The 17,377-nt window shown below is 35.7% G+C and overlaps 1 protein-coding gene across 1 annotated transcript in view; it reads left to right on the plus strand.

The window, feature by feature from the left end:
- The window catches only part of NETO1 (neuropilin and tolloid like 1), an 89,209-nt gene that overhangs the window by 57,841 nt on the left and 13,991 nt on the right, over positions 1–17,377 (plus strand). Inside the window, exon 7 of the mRNA XM_060120935.1 lies at positions 3,347–3,575. Within this exon, the coding sequence (XP_059976918.1) occupies positions 3,347–3,575 (229 nt within the window). The remainder of the gene's footprint in view (positions 1–3,346; positions 3,576–17,377) is intronic.

A 17,377-nucleotide genomic window follows, 5' to 3' on the forward strand; every position in this document is an offset into this window, starting at 1 on the left:
TGTGAATGTTATTCATATCTCAATCGTCAATATGTTTCTTAGCCCCTTTAGAAAACTAGAAATGGTTTTGCTTTGCTTGCTTATTTGTCGATTTTGTTGGAGTTTGTTTTTATTCAAGACTATAACATTCTTTCTGGAATATCAGTCTGAAATTTTTCAAAAAATTTATATGCGGCTGCAAAGTTTGATACTAAGGAGAAAAGTGTCAGGCATATCTGAGTTCAATACCAATCTATTACTAAAGGGCCTGTGTCACTTTGAGAAAGTTACTTAGCTTTTCTAAACCTTGGTGTGTTTTTTCATTTTAAAATAGTTATTATAATAGTGTGTATTACTGTTGAGAGATTTGAGTGAAATAATGTGTTAGCTCAATGTCTTAAGTTATTGCCAGTACACGACGCAAATACTAAGTTAGTATGTTAAGTTGTGTTTCTGAAATAATTGTTCAGACATGTTCGCCCACTGAATCACTCAACCTGAAAATGTCACAGGATCAAATATCTTTCTTTCTTGAATTAGTCAAATGATTACTTTATTTTTCTTTCTGTGGGGATGGTGTTTGCTTTTTATAGCTTTGTAAGAGCATTGGAGGGAGGGGTTTTCAGTTACCCTACTCAGTGTTTTCTCCTGTTAGTAACTATGTACGTTTACAATTGTAAATTGCATATTCTTTTGAGGTCTAATAAACTATGCTGGAGTCATTGTATTTGAGAATATATTTGAGTATTTGAGAATATATTTGAGTATTTGAGAATATAGATATATATTTGTATTTGAGAATATATTTGAGTATTTGAGAATATAGATATATATTTGATTTTTGTTGCATTTAACAACTTTTTTACTTTCTAAGAATACCTAGATTTTATAGGTATTTACATTTTTTTTTCATTTTTTATATTTTTATAGTGTTTTCAATTTGTTTACTTTTATTCAGGATGGGGCTAGTGAAGCGCTCTTTAAAACAAAAGTTTAGGATTTTAATACTACTTAAGGCTTTCACGTTGATTTACTTATTTTCCTTGAGCAAAAGCTATTTTGTCTCCTGTGCTCCAGCTTCCTGGTAAAGGTCATCTAACTACAGACTCAGTTCCTTTTTACAAATCCTTGTGAAAATTTGAAAAACAAACCAGTTAGTAGAAACTTGGAAGGTTTAACATTTTCAGATATGCCTTCCTAGGGTGGACAATTTGGAATTTTCTGGATAATTTTCAGGAATGTAACATTTGGTTGAGAAGAGTGCATCCAAGATGGGCTACATGAGTAATATTTGAACTTTTCATAGAATAAAACAAAGCAATGACGGAGGAATGAAGAACAGGCAGGCTTTCCTAGGCTGTATGTTTTATAAGATCGCAGTAATGGCAGTTAATTTAAAGTCAGTATCAAAGTATTTGGGAATTTTGGGATAGCTTCCAACTGAGATGTTACAGATTGCATATACATGAAAACCTGCTCACCATGCAAAGCATAATGAAACTACTGTGCTTTCCATTGTTTCTTAGTTTTGTCCATTTCCCCCTATGTTTCTCTTTTTGTTCTTCCTCCTGAGAGTTGTGTGACGATTTCCTGCCATGGGACTCACATTTTATTTACACTCAATTCCTTATGAGTCTGCAACATATGACGTATATGCTTTTATGTCACAGTTTAGTTATAAATACCTTGTTTTGAAAATGATTGCATGTCATTTTCTACAGCAAATAATAAAATGTCAATTATTCTATGTAATTATCATGACTTATGGCACTCAAAACAAAGTCTGGGGTATAGGTGCCCAATGAATGTGAGACAGATGCTGAAAAAATGAAGTTAATAAAGAAAACAGAATTTCCAGTCAGTAGGTCATTAAACGTACATCTGTGCAAATTTTATGGAGTGAGTGCTTAACATACACAGCACAGGGTGTAACACTGCGAATCAAATAAGTACACCACCACCCCAGCTTTTCAGGAACACACAGTTTAGCAAAAAGTACATATAACCTGTAACTAAAGCTTAAAATATGTTCAGAATACTTTAGCACAAAGGGAGAATCATGCCGCCGTGGTTGGGGAGGGGGAGGGCTGAACATTCTTTTTTTAATATGATTATTATATAAGTTACAGGTGTACAGCATTATAATTTACCACCTGTGTACTCTGCAGAGTGGTCACCACCACAGGTCTAGTTACCATCCATTCCCATACAGTTGACCCCTTTCACCTGTTTTGCCCACCCTCAACTCACTTCCCCTCTGGTAACAACTAATCTGTTTTTTCTGTCTAAGAGTTTGATTTTGTTTGTTTGTTTTATAGATTCCACATATGTGTGAAATCATAGCGTTTGTCTTTCTCCACCCGACTTACTTCATGTAGGCATAATACCTTCAAGGTCCATCCATGTTGTCACAACTGGCAGGATTTTGTTCTTTTTTATGGCTGAGTAGTAATCCATTATACATAAATATTTATCATTGGTTGAATTAATTGTTTGTGATTTTTAATGCATATTTGTGCAGAGTCAAATAATATCTGATGCTCTTAAAACAGTATGTCTGAAGCAGTATAATATTGTGGAAGGATTATGGACTAGAGAGTTGGAAGGAACTTGTGTCTAATTTGCAATTTATACCATCCGAGTCTGCATTTCCTGAACATGACAATAAAATGTGCCACTTTATAGAGCTGTTGGGAGTATTTAACAGTAATCTATAAAGTAGGTTATACATACGGTACTTTTTACTCATTAAGTGTTAATTTAATTTTTATTTACGTGGACTTAAAATGCCTTGACCCTGTTATGGTGAGAATGATCATAGATTAGCTGTGCTTTTAAAAATATTCTGAACCTCAAAAATGAAGCAGCATAGTTATGTGAAATAATCTAAACAAAGTAAAATCAGAGACGGTCTTTTGAAACCATTTCTGGTTTTGTTTGATATTCGTACAAATTATTTATTTCCCTGAATTTTTGGAAGTGGATTGAAGCCACGGATCTATAACAAAAATGTATCAGGAATATTTAAAACACATCTGTGCTGATTAAAATAAAACAGTGTGTAAGTATGAAAACTAATAACTGATTCCAGATAAGTTATGAGAAGAAACAAGGATCATTTGTGTAAAAATACTCAGCTATGGGAAATGGTACATTTACCTAAAGAAAGGACAATAACATTTGAAAACAATTTTAAACACAAGTTGATCTGAGTCATACATCTTTACTTTCCACAGGGAAAAAATAATAAGATTGATTGCAATCAAGACTGTCTTGTGAGACAGAAAGAGAAAGGAAGTTCTGGTGCTTGGTGAACTACTTTCCTCTATTCATTCTGGGAAATTATCCTCTCTTTGTTGTTTTACAGATCTACTTACGATTCTTGGACTATGAGATGCAGAATTCAAATGAATGCAAAAGGAATTTTGTGGCGGTGTATGATGGAAGCAGCTCCGTGGAGGATCTGAAAGCCAAGTTCTGCAGCACCGTGGCCAATGACGTCATGCTCCGTACAGGTCTCGGGGTCGTCCGCATGTGGGCGGACGAGGGCAGTCGCAACAGCCGGTTTCAGATGCTCTTCACATCCTTTCAAGAACGTAAGAATCTCTGCACTTCACTGTTTATCCTTCGAATGTGTCAGATGCAAATCTCATAAACTGTTGATGGTGTTTTCTTCATGCAGTTTGAGCACAGCAGGCTGCGCCTTAGTAAGTTGTTCACATCGCTGAGATTCCCTTTCCTTCGCTTTGGTCCAGGGACAGGAGAGTTACATGTTACCTTTTGATTACCTATATCGGCATATGCATCATAGCCTTGCTTAAGACACTTCACACTATTCAATTGGGAAATGATGAACTTTGTTTGTCTTTTGTTTAGCTCTTACCAAGCTATGGAACTGAGGCAGCAGCTTCCAATGAAGTTTAAGTCTTAAAAACCTGCATAGAAATATTTGGTAGGTTCTCTTTAGTAAGCTTCTCTTGCCATCCCATTGATTTCAAATAGGTCTGTGACTACAGGGCTCCTATTAAAGTAGGCAAAGAGGGAGAATTGCTTGGGAAGAGAGTAAATAGAAAAAGTTCCAGAAAATAGTTTAAACGGCTCAATGGATGACACCCAGAGTTATGGGCAAAGCACAGGAATTTTAGAAAATCCTGTTCTAACAAATAACGAATTATATGAATAGATATATGTTTGAACTGTTCTTTAGAAGCTTTGAATAATTCATGTTTAATAAATTTATACAAATGAAAAATAAGCCTAAGAAATTCAGCTTTAAGGAATCAGTCCTTTACCGTTTGAAACTATACATTTTTTTAAAACAGAAAAGACAGAATGTTTTTGAAATGTCAAGGATTTCTCAGTGATAGGCAGAGCAGTCCCTGTTTTTTCAATTCATAAATGTTAAATGTATTAGACGATTACTTTGTATCATAAATGAATAGTTTGGGCTTTAAGTTGCTCTTTAATTACCCAGTTGGAGAATTCTAGGGCCCCAGAAGTACTGAATGTACTTCTGAACTCAGTCTTTCTATATCTTGATACCATCACAGAGTATGTTAAATCTCCCACCCAAGATTATTGCAGATTTCAACAGCACGTTGCTATCTATGTCTTCATTTCAGGAGTTGATCAAAATGTTAGAACGAGTGCATCTTTATTTCAGCAAGGTATCTGGCCAAAAAACCCTCATCATTTTCTTGTTTGGAATTTGAAGAAATTCAGGCTGTAAGATAGCACATTTGGTGTTTTCACTGATGATTGCTTTACCATATCCGGTCGATTGTGCCTTTGGTGAGGCTCAGAGTGTACCTTATTCAATATTTTTGTCTGTCTTGGATAATCACAGATTGAGAACTTTCTAATTTAACACATACGGAAGTTCTAGTTAATATGTTAGTTGATATAATCGAGTTTTTAAAACTATCACAAAAATATGCAATTTTTATCAAAGCTATGCCATAAAATGTAGTAAGGATAAATTAAAATATGTATTCTTACGTTTCATATATCAAGTAAAGAAACTCTGACTCCTAGGACTTCCTAAGGTTTTATTGCATTCAAACTCAACATAAGCCAATAATTTTTTAAATAATTGACAAAAAATATCTAATGCAGTATTGGCTTATATTAAGGAAAATGCAATAAACAGCTCAAAGAAGATACTCCTGTAGGAAACTGCACTGGTCAAAATGCAAATTGCATAGCCTGTTCTCTTCTGGGTGTTATTACTGAGGAGCAGAGTCATCAGTTAGAAGAGGCTGACTGGGATGCAGAAGCATCTAGAATCATGGGAAAAGGGCAAAGGAGAAGGAATGTTTATCTTACAGATTTCTTTTTTTCAAAATGTGATGACTACCTTAGACTAAGGTGGGTGATATAGATTAATGTTTGAGAGGTAAGATTAATGTTTGTTAAATTAATTATAGGAAACTATTTGAGTGTAATTTAGGAAGAAGAAACGTCTAGATCGTAGGAGCTGCAATATTCCAAAATTGAATGGGTTCCCACAGAGGCTATTCCACAGAAGGCTATATGAGAAATGGGTTCTCATCGGGCGTGAATGGTGTAGGGGAAGTGTCTAGGTTGGATAGGGGAAAAGGAAGACTAGCTAACGTCTAAGGTCCCTTTCATCTCGAAGATTAAGACCTGTGAGACTTTGAAATTCTGCTTATATAAGAAATGGTGAATTATATCATACTGGTAAAATTCTGCTTATATAAGAAATGGTGAATTATATCATTAGAGATATTTTTGAGCTAAAAGACAGAGTTTTCATTCTGTAATTAAATGATCTCTGGAAGTCATTCAAGTGGGTGAACTTTCAGTGACTAATCCAGAAGAAACAGGGTATTCTCCCTAAGAAAGCCACTTAATGTTCCTACACAGTGGAGGGACGATCACGCTCATCTGAGTGAGTATTACGTAGCAGTTTCCATGATTATCTCATAAATTTACAGGAAGCTTTGATTGAAACAAATTTATCCTCTGTGTCATGTTGCCTATGCAGTTTTGTTATGATATTTTGTTTTTTCTGCCTTGGCTAAAACTGTGCAAAATTCTACTATTACATGCCTACGATCAAAGTCAGCATGTGATGGAGTATATGGGTATAGACTAAGTATTTTTGCTTTGAAATCAAGGTATTCCCGATAAAAGATGAAAAGTTTCAAAACAACAGGAAGTAGACTTCAATCAATTCTTTTATTCAGAAATGAGTGATTCTAATCTTTATTCCACATACACACACATACGGAATAAAGATTAGAGATGTGAGTCAATGACCAGCTTTTTCTTACTCAAATAATGAGAAACCACCTTGATATTTTTCTTGGTTCCTGTGTTTATTAGGTGGTATCTTCAAGTGCAGTGTTGAAAAGTGCTTAGGGCATAATCAACACTATTCTAATATCTGTCAAAACGTCTTATATTAGGACCATAGGATATTTTTAGGAGTTAGATAAGAGCTTAGAAGCCATCTATTTCTATCTCAAACATTTTATGAATTCAAACAGAAAAAGAAAAGACCCAGGGAAGTTAACTGACTTTCCCTGAATACCCTCAACACCATGCTTAATGATTTGAAAACAGCACGGAGGCAAGAATGTAAGACCTGACTAATGGATGCAAGTGGGAATATATTTTCAACTCATTTTATTTTTACATTTGTATCTGAATAAATTACAGTAAAGGGAAAGGATGAGTGTATAAGAGAGAGGCGTAGAAATTCTTACTGTGAGTCATCCCACTTTGAGGTTTCACAGGCACCTTAGAAGAATTTTAAAAGTCTGGATTAAATGCCAACATTTGCAACAATGAAAACTATCCTCTAATATAATGGGAGGAATATAAGATCACTGAATTGAGAAGTATTTACCTTCAACTGTGTCATGAGAAATAACATCTTCCCTAGATAGGTCCTATAAATATCATACTCCTGCCCCTACTGTCTTGCTAACTCTTCACCTCAGCCTTTTCTCAGCTCTGCCTGAGATTGCTGCCCTGATTAATGGTATCACAGTGCTGTTGGCTGCTGTTAAAAAAATGTTTAGAACAACTTTGAAACCTATCAACTAGAGAACAAACAATCAGTGTTATCACCAAATAGGCACTGCCTTACTTCATTAGATTATAGTCTTTTTAATACTTCAAATGGCATCTTGTACTCAGATTACTCAGAATGCTCAGTCCACTCTTAAATAATCTATACAGTGGAGACGAACACATATATGGGCACCCGAAAAAGACCTCAAATTTTTAGGTATTAATTTTGGATAGTATTCTCTACGAAAGATGACTTATGTAAACTTTAAATATATTCTGAAATGAAGAGGAAAACGTATTAACCACTGTGACTAATTTGCTTTCTTGGGTCAAAAATCAACAATTATGAGAATCAGGTTAGAAACACAGCTGAGGATAAAGAAGAATGAATCCAACTTGAGATAGAGACGGAATAGTTTGAATAATTCTCACATTGATCTTGAAAGTATGCTATATTTTATTTTAGTGACTCAATTTAAGATTGCCTATAAGAATAGAGTTTTACACATTTGCATCACTTTTCATAAAGACGTTGGTCTTGCTCTAAAAAATCATCTAAAATTTTTTGAATTCATTATGGTTAGTGTAATTTCAATGTTGAGCATACTTATACATGAAAACGCATGATCAGTTATGATAGAACTGTGTATTTAAGTACTGTATATGTATAATGGAGACATTCGTGAAATGTACCTCTTCACATTGAGTCACAAGCCAGATTTTCTGATCCTGCCTCTTCCTGAACACACCGTGAATTTGCAGTAACTAGAATGAATGAATACAGTAGTGATATCTCATTGTGACTTCTGAGGTTCTACCTTCAGCTGCTCTTCGGCTCTTATTTACACCATGATAAAATCTCAATCACTTAATGCTTGATTAGTGGGCAGCATATTTCTGTTAAAAACAGACATGTAAGTAAAAAGAGATGAAAAGAAAATTGTTCATTTTAAAGATGTGGGAATAATGTTTACAATAATTTGCTAAAATGAGACTTTGTATTTCATTTCATATCAATTTATGGCAAAAGGCCATAGAGCCTAAAGTACAGATTTATTTACAGCAAAGAAATATACATACAGTAATATTTAATTTTAAAGAGGAGTTGAATTGAAGGATTCTGTGGAAGGCACAGAATCCTACAATATCATATTGTAATTAAATTACATTCTATGGCAAAAGTTATTTTGCAGATGTAAATAAGGTCTTAGTCAATTGATTTTGAGTTCATCAAAGGGAGATTATCTTGGGTGGACCTGACCTCATCAGGTGAGCTCCCCAAAATAAGGTGAAGCATGAGTCAGAAAGACTGCTGGCCTGGAAGAAGAAAGCAAACAGGTATGTTGTGAACTGCCTGCCTGTTACAGGGGTGAACTCTAGGAGCTGAGAACATCCGTAGCCATTGACTAGCAAGTAAATGGGGGCCCCAGTTGTATAACTGCAAGGAACTGAATTCTACCAACAACCCGAATAAGCTAGGAAGACAACCCTGAGAATCAGATGAAAACCACAGCCCCAACCGATGCCTTGATTTCACCTTGTAAGATTCTAGCAAAAGATCCAGTACTTGGGCTTCTGAAATTGTGTGATAAAAATTGGGTGTCGTTTTAAGATATTAAAATTGGGGTGATTATTACACAGCAATAGAAAACTATTGCAGATTTTGGTACTGTATGCGAGATGCTGCTATAACAAATACCTAATAGGTGGAGACAGGTTTGGAATCAAGCAGTGATCGTAGGTTGGTTGAATTTTGAGAATAATGATAGAAAAAGCCTAAATTGCCTCAGACAGGTGGTTAAAATATACCTGGACTTGGAGGGCTGCCAGTGGGGCTCAGATAGAAGTGAGGAGTATTTATTAGAAACTGGAGGAAGGGCCATCCTTGTTTTGTAGTGGCAGAAAGTGTAGTGAAATTGTGTCCTGCAGTGATGTCAGAAGGCAGACTTGTAAGTGACAAACATTGGCTCTATAACTAAGTAGACTACTGAGAAAAGTGGTGGAGGTATAGCCTGGTTTCTCTTGCTGCTTATAGTAACATGAGGAAGGGGAGAAATAAATCTAAAGAATTATTAAACTAAAAGGAATTAGGACTGGATGGTTTTTAAAGCCCCAGCTTTCTTCAGTTAGAAATGACGCTGAAAATACGGCAGAGAGAAAAGGCTGAATATGACTGTATAACCTTTGCTCAACCATCAGAAACATCAAAAAATCTCAGTGTTTAGTAACTAAAAGGCCCTTCAAAGAAGAGGTTAAATTTGGACCTTATAGATCCTCTAAGTCAAGCTAGAGGGTCTCCAGGAGGGGAAGGGCAATGACCCTCAGCCATTACAGTGGTAACCAAGGGAGCGAAAGGATTCTCTCAAATAGATTTATGGGTGGGGTGTTTGTCTAAGAGAACAAAGCCCAGTGAATTTCAAGCAAGACCCACAAGGCTCTTGAGAAAATTATTTCAGCAGAAACACTGTCGGCTTGGACTGAAAGGGAAGGAGAGAACCAAATGAAAACAGTTCTCAGAACCCTAAAGCTCTAGTGGCCTGAAGCAATCTGATACTACCACTCAGCTGCATATACATGTTACTTTTCATGAGAAAAGAAGGATGACTCAGGGAGCAGAACTGAGAGCCTGGAGAGCAAAGTCCACAGCTACAGAGGCATAGTCCTAGAACTGGAAATATAATCAAGAAAAATCCAGCATTTACCCTGCTGGATTTCAAGACTGTTGTGGACCAGTGACTCCTATTTACTCTTCATTCTCCTTTGAACCAGAATCTCTGTAACTATTTTCTGATGCCTGTCTAACCATTGTGTTGGGAGTTTGGGGAAGGTGGTTTGTCTCTTTGGTTTCATGGGTCCACATGGAGAGGAACTGTACCTCAGGAACTGAAGTCCAGACTCCTTCAAGGACTGCCCCCAGGAGCCTTGTCTGCACAATATTTAGGTGACTTAGATGGTGAGATTTCAGACTTTGAGCTGGTGAGATTTAGATGAGATTTAGGACTTTGAGTTGATGCTGTAATAAAACAATACTCTTGGGAGGCTTGGGAAAGTATGAAAGTATGGGTTCATTTCTGGGCTCTCTGTTCTGTTTCATTGATCTATGTGTCTGTTTTTGTGCCATACTGTTTCTATTACTGTAGTTTGTAGTATAGTCTGAAGTCAGGGAATGTGATACCCCCAGGTATATTCTTCTTTTCAAGAATGCTTCGACTATTTGGGGTCTTTTGTGGTTCCATACAAATTTTAGAATCATTTGTTCTAGTTCTGTGAAAAATGCCATGGGTATTTTGACAGGAATTGCATTGAACCTGTATATTGCTTTGGGTAGGATGGACATTTTAACAATACTAATTCTTTCAATCCTTGAGCACGGTGTAGCTTTCCATTTGTGTCATCTTCAATTTCCTTCACCACTGTCTTCTAGTTTTCCAAGTACAGGTCTTTCACCTCCTTGGTTAAATTCATTCCTAGGTACTTTATTCATTTTGATGTAATTATAAATGGGATTGTTTTCTTAATTTCTCTTTCGGATAGGTTGTTATTGCTCTATAGAAGTGTACCAGATATCCTGGTTGGTCTGACAATACTCAACAAATCTTGATAATAATCATTATGCCCTTTTAAAAGAAATTCTAAAGGTCAGGGATGGAAGAAGTCAGAGACATTATAAGCTGCAGCCAGTACTCCTCCTGGCCTTAAAGGAACACACTGCCATGTTACAGAAAGGGCCATGTGACAAGAGAATGATGGTGGCCTTTAGGGGCTAAAAATGTCCCCCAGTTGGCAGCCAGCAAGAAAGCAGGAACCTCAGTTCTACAGCCACAAGAGACTGAATTCTTCCAACAGCCTGAATGAGCTTGAAAGAGGCCTCCATGCTGCAGATGAGAACCCAGTACGGCTGCCTCCTTGATTTAGCCTTGTGAGATCATAAAGAGAGACCTTACCCAACCCAGACTTCTGACCTGCATAGCTGGAGATATTAAGTTGGTATTGTTTTAAGCCCAAACGTTTGTAATAATTTATTACTCAGCAATAGAAGGCTGAAGCATATTTGTTGTAATGATGGGTCATTTTTAATAGAATGGATAACCCAAATGCAATCTATATACGTTACTTAATATATTGATTAAATATATTAATAAATATATTATTATTTAGTAATGTATTACTGTTCCTAAATTTGGTAGTTCAAGACGTGTGACAAGATAGAACTGTAGGCAGTATAAGAAAAATAATCACTCCAACATCAGCTTGACCCTAAAAGTTGAGCAACTACTACTGTTTTACCTAGCCATTGATAAGTTTTCATTTTTATACTTCTTTGTGTTCCTCCATTCATTCTGTCATTCCTTCAGTAAACAAGAAAGTGCCCAGGCACTGATGGCATGAAGATGAATAAGAAGGTTGCTCCTCTTGAGGTGCAGCCGCACTCATTCAAATTGAATTCAAGTGTGTAACTCACTTCAGCAAACGTTCCCTTGTATCTGGTACTCTGTCCCTCCCGCCACACACTTTCTCATTTACTTCAGTAAATTACCCACTAAAACACTGTATTCTAAGAAGCCAAATTCTCTTCTTGTATAGTTTTTTTTTTATAAATGTATTTATTTATTTTTGGGTGTGTTGGGTCTTCGTTTCTGTGCGAGGGTTTTCTCTAGTTGCGGCGAGCGGGGGCCACTCTTCATCACGGTGCGCGGGCCTCTCACTGTCGCGGCCTCTCTTGTTGCAGAGCACAGGCTCCAGATGCGCAGACTCAGTAGTTGTGGCTCATGGGCCTAGTTGCTCCGTGGCATGTGGGATCTTCCCAGACCAGGGCTTGAACCCGTGTTCCCTGCATTGGCAGGCAGATTCTCAACCACTGCGCCACCAGGGAAGCCCCCTGTATAGTTGTTTTTCTCCATCATTTGTTTATGCTAGTAGGATCCTTACTCTTCTGTCACCATAATTGTTTATTATTTCACTCTTCAGTTTTATTATCTTATCCTTTCTTGTCTGGAACACGGTTTGGCCTGCCATCTGCCTCTTGTATAGCCAATTTGCATTCTGTCCTAGATAGTGCAAATTCCCCATTTTGTAATGCACCAGTAAAATTACCATATCACCTCAATAAACTAAATTTAATGGCTCCTAGAGGGAAAAAAATATATACAGATTTTAATTTGATTATTACTGTAAAAGTGCACAGAGGTCGGTAACACTCTGAGAAAATACACCAAAAAAAAAGGTGGATAATAATCAACTCTCAACAATAATATTTAATTTTCCCTCTAGAAAAATCTAGGCAAAACACATTTACAAGTTTGGGGTAAATGCTAAGATCAAAAGGCATTATATTCTGTATGTATTTCAGCAAGGAAAGAAAATTGTAAGTGCTAGAGGGAGCAAGGTGACCAATTACAACATAGATTTAAATGTAAATTAACATTTTATGGGTATAGATCTCCAAGCCTCATCATTAGGAATTGCTGTATTTTTAAAAGATTAAGACCACTTTATTAATACAGGAATTATTTACTTATATATGTCTTATAGCAGTGTAAATACCAGATGGCATAGATTTAAATATCAACAATACACAAAATATGATGGGGAAATTGCTGACTATGTGTCAGGTTTGGGCATATCTCAATAAAGTAGACATAAAACACACCATGGGTAAGGGGACATATCACTATATACAAATATACAAAATTCAAGATGTATTATTATTTAAATTTTTACATGTAATTTAAATTAAATTTAAATAAAAGGGAAAAGCTGAGCTGGAGGACAATTAGCAACATAAAGGATAGGCAGTGGGCAAATATTATTATCCTGTAAAGAGTACAGATTGTGGGCTTCCCTGGTGGCACACTGGTTGAGAGTCCGCCTGCCGATGCAGGGGACGCAGGTTCATGCCCCGGCCCGGGAAGATCCCACATGCCACGGAGAGGCTGGGCCCGTGAGCCATGGCTGCTGAGCCCGCGCGTCCGGAGCCTGTGCTCTGCAACGGGAGAGGCCACAACAGTGAGAGGCCCGCGTACCGCAAAAAAAAAAAAAAGGAGTACAGATTGTATGGTGTGTAATCTGTAAAACCACTGAATCACTATGTTGTACACCTATAATTAATACAATATTGTAAGTCAACTATACTTCAAAAAAATAAATAATAAATAAGCAACAATAAACAAAAAAAGAATACAGATTATATAAGACAATAAGAAAATGTTATATAGCAATAGAAAATGGGGCAAATAAAGTAAAGTAAACAGTTAATTCATAGAGAAGCGTAAATGGCCTACTGGTATAGGAAACAAACGCCTATTCATATTAGTAAACAAAAAGACATAAATTTCAATAAGAATGAGACATCATTTTCAGGTATCAAATTGTTTTAAAAAATTGGCAATGATGAAATACCCAGTTCTGGAGATGGTGTGGTGAAATGAAAATTTATGTATGCTGGCAGGAAAATAGAAGTTTTCTTAATTTAGCACTATATATCAAAATTCTAAAACAGGTAAAAAACAAAAATAGGGTCTTACCTGTTGATCTAAAAAATGAATCTAAGAATAGATACTAGTGATGAGAATGTTTAGAATCATTTAAAAAATGAAAATTTCCTAAATGGCTTGGTTACATGGTTCTGGAAACATGCCTGTGTTCTTGGAACTGCTACGATGATGTGTTGGATGGGTATTGCCAATAAACTATATTAAAAAATAAAATTCTAAAAACAAGGGGCAAGCAAAACACATGTACATTACAAATATATTCTTGTAAACATGTGTGATAAATATTTAATATACAGTATCTATTATATATGTAATACATATGTGTAGAAGGCAGTGCAATTAACAGTATTTTTAGGATGAGGCTTACTATCAGTATTCTATGATTTTTCTCCAACAAAAAGTTGTTTTAGTAAACATTTTAAAAGCAATAAATATAATTTGGTACGACTTTCTGAAGGGATTTATTAAATCTAGGAAAACAAGATATATAATTTTTTCTTTTTTTAAATTTAAATATATTTGATTTATAATATTGTGTTAGTTTCAGGTGTACAGCAAAGTGATTCAGTTATATCTATACATTTTTTTATCAGATTATTTTCCACTGTAGGTTATTACAAGATATCAAGTTATACGTTATTTTCTTTATTGGGAAAATTAAGATTCATTTATGATTTCAGAAAATAATAATTGATCATTGGAGGTTTTGTTGGAGGGGTGATAATTATGCAACAGCTGAGGATACCACATTTCTGTCTCATAACATACTCTTTTAGACTTAAGAGTCACTACAGCCTACGGTAGAATTTCTCCACCATTTACCTTAAAGACACACTTAACTGAGGGCTGATCTACTGCATGGCAAATACTGGTGACCAAGCCCACATTTCTGCAGCGTCCTTAGAACAGTAGAGGTAGAGTAGCATCAGCCCTTTCTCTCACAGGTGATATGAATAAATGTTTGCTCTGATATTTTAAACTATGTAAAGAATTAGAAAATGTTGCTCTTAACACAGTTCCCAGCTAATTGTGACTCACAAATTGTCAGGGTGTCCTGGTTCCAAACTGTTGCTCTTCCACCTCAGAGATCTCTTTCCTCCCTTTTCCCACTTCTGACCTTTCCTTCCCCATTTTGATATTGTGCAGCCATAGCTACATCTGTGGAACCTAGTGGGGCAGGTCTCTGATTACCCTGAGAAATCAGCTACGAGTTTTCCTATTGCTGCTGTAACAGATTACCACTAACTTAGTGCCTAAAACCACACAAACGTATTATTTGAAATAGGTTTCCCTGGGCTGAAACCATGGTGTCAACAAGGCCACCTTCTAGGGGAGCTCTAGGGAAGAATACGTTCCCTCACCTGTCCCAGTCTCTGGATTCCTTCTATTCCTTCTTCAAAGCCAGCAAGGTATCATCTTATCTCTTTTTGCTACGTTGTTAAATCATGTTCTGTCCCTTGGAGCTTTTAAATTCCTCTCGTGAGGACGCCTTTGGTTGCACAGGCCCCTCCTGGATAATCCAGGCTAATCTCCCCATTTTGAAATCCTTAACTTTATCACATCTGCAAAATCCCTTTGCCATAAAAGGTGACATTCACAAGTTCTAGGAATTAGGGTGTGGACAAACTTGGGAGCCATTATTCAACTAAACACAATAGGTTAGCTTTTTTTTATTATTATTAAACTGACAAACTCTAGTCTGAGACTGTGAAAACATAACTTAGTTGACTTGAAGACCAACGGTTCATAATGCCAAATGGTAATCGTATATCTAAACACATGTTCCCTTCATTCCCAACCACTGAATAAATATTCTTCTATATAAAGAAATTATTTAAAAATTAAATATCTTTTCACTACAGAAAAATACAAAAAAGGAATGTATCATGAAGATACCAATATGTACTTTTTGGCCAGTATACATGTGTTTGGAGATTTTAAGATTAATGTTAACATTTTAGAAAGAAAATCACAAATCTGTCATTTGAAAAAATAATTTTTGTTGTTTAAAAAATAGGAAATAGGATGAGAAAATGTGTAAAAGGATGAATTTGGTGCTGGTCAACTAATTTTTCCATTTTCCTACCTGTAACACCTTGACATTAAATGTGAATGCTCCAGAAAATGAGGAATCATTACAGGACAGCTGTAAGTTTTAAATATATGTGTCTAGAATGGAGCAAAGAGTCAATAGATGGTTCTCCTATTCTGTCTGTTAATGGGATAACAGTATACTGAAACTTTTTAGGGTCAGTAGTTTCTTACTTTCAAATATAATGAGACTTTTGAGCAAAGGAAAATGATATAAAATTGTATCATCTGCCAGAGACTTACCCTTCTCTCTTTCTTTTTAAGTGTTTAGTTGAGTCCTATTGTACCATTAAAAAACAACAACAACAACAACTGTCAGACATATCTTATTATTTGAAGTTAATTCTCGATGTACATTTATTACTGGATATTAAATTATTTGGTCACTTAAATCACTGAAGAAAAGTTATACATATAGATATATAGTTTAGTGATATAATTAAAATTTAAAATCAATTTCCTCAACTAATTTTTAGACTAAAAATATTAAATAATTTTGGCTACCATATTTGTATGTTGAATTACTTAGAAAATTTTGTAGAATTTTCATTGAACTTTTTAGATCAACATTGTCTTTAGTTAAGTGTCTGCCAGGGATCCTGGGACAAGAATACAGGCAGCAAATTCCTTGTAATTTTTGGTAGGATCCTTGGGGATAATATCTATTGATCTCTTTGATTCTGGCTTCACAGCTACATAGTTTACATCTGTCAATGACAATAAACAATGTATGTTTGCTATGGAGAAAGGAAATTATTATTCCAAATCGTTAGTCTTTGAACTAACAGAATCACAAGCCTGAGGCTATGGTGCTTTGTCGATGCTTGGCTTTCATCCTTATTTACTGCAAGTCCTCCTTCAGGGAGTTGGCATGTTCCATAATGAGACCAAATAGACATGAACACCTTTAACAAAATGATGAGTCTACCCTAACAACTGTTGCATATATGTGTGCATCAGCTATGGAAACAAACCCTGGACCCCATGTCCAGGTCCTAATAATAGAGTGCAGACCCCAAAGAAATATAATATCCTAGTTACTGTAACTAGAGTCACATCTAATTGCACACGATGAATAAATCATGGGGTAGCTTACCCAATGCAGACATAATCATAGTATAAAAATGTATAATAATTAATTGGCATCAAATGGAATGGATAGATCGTGACGTGGTCCTTGCCCTCTGTGAGGAATGAAATGGCCTCTATCTATGGAATATAATTTTCTCCTGAAGGTGCTTCTCTTTTCATAATAGCGTGTCTTTTGGAACAGTAGGAATATGCAATTTTAGCAGAGAGATTGGGGGGATCTAATAAATGTGAGTGGGATTAGATTGTGAATAGAATTTCTTGTATTAGAAAAAAGATTAAGCTATAGCTTAACAATAACACTGGCTATCTTGACTGATAACTAAGTCACATTGGAACATAGAGTTTTGGAAGCAGATATTGATTTTTCAAAAAAAAATATGAAGCTGATGAAAGAGGTGACGAGAAGATGCACAAACCTATTTCTGGCCTCAAATCTGGTCAGCATTTTTCAAGTAAAATGACATTTCCTCTAATTGCATAGCCCAAGGGCCATTGCATGTTTAAAGTATGGTGGCAGGGAAATTATTCCATTCATTTTGGGAAAAACAAAACAAAACAATTGTTTTGGGAGGCAATTCTAATAGCCAAATATATTAAAATTTTTTTTTACATTTTCTTTCTCTGTGATTAGAATCTCACCGTTATTTAGCAGCAAGCTCTACATTGTTTTAATCCAGTTT

This window comes from Lagenorhynchus albirostris, chromosome 14 (genome assembly GCF_949774975.1).
Source record: "Lagenorhynchus albirostris chromosome 14, mLagAlb1.1, whole genome shotgun sequence".
NCBI classification, from domain to species: domain Eukaryota; kingdom Metazoa; phylum Chordata; class Mammalia; order Artiodactyla; family Delphinidae; genus Lagenorhynchus; species Lagenorhynchus albirostris.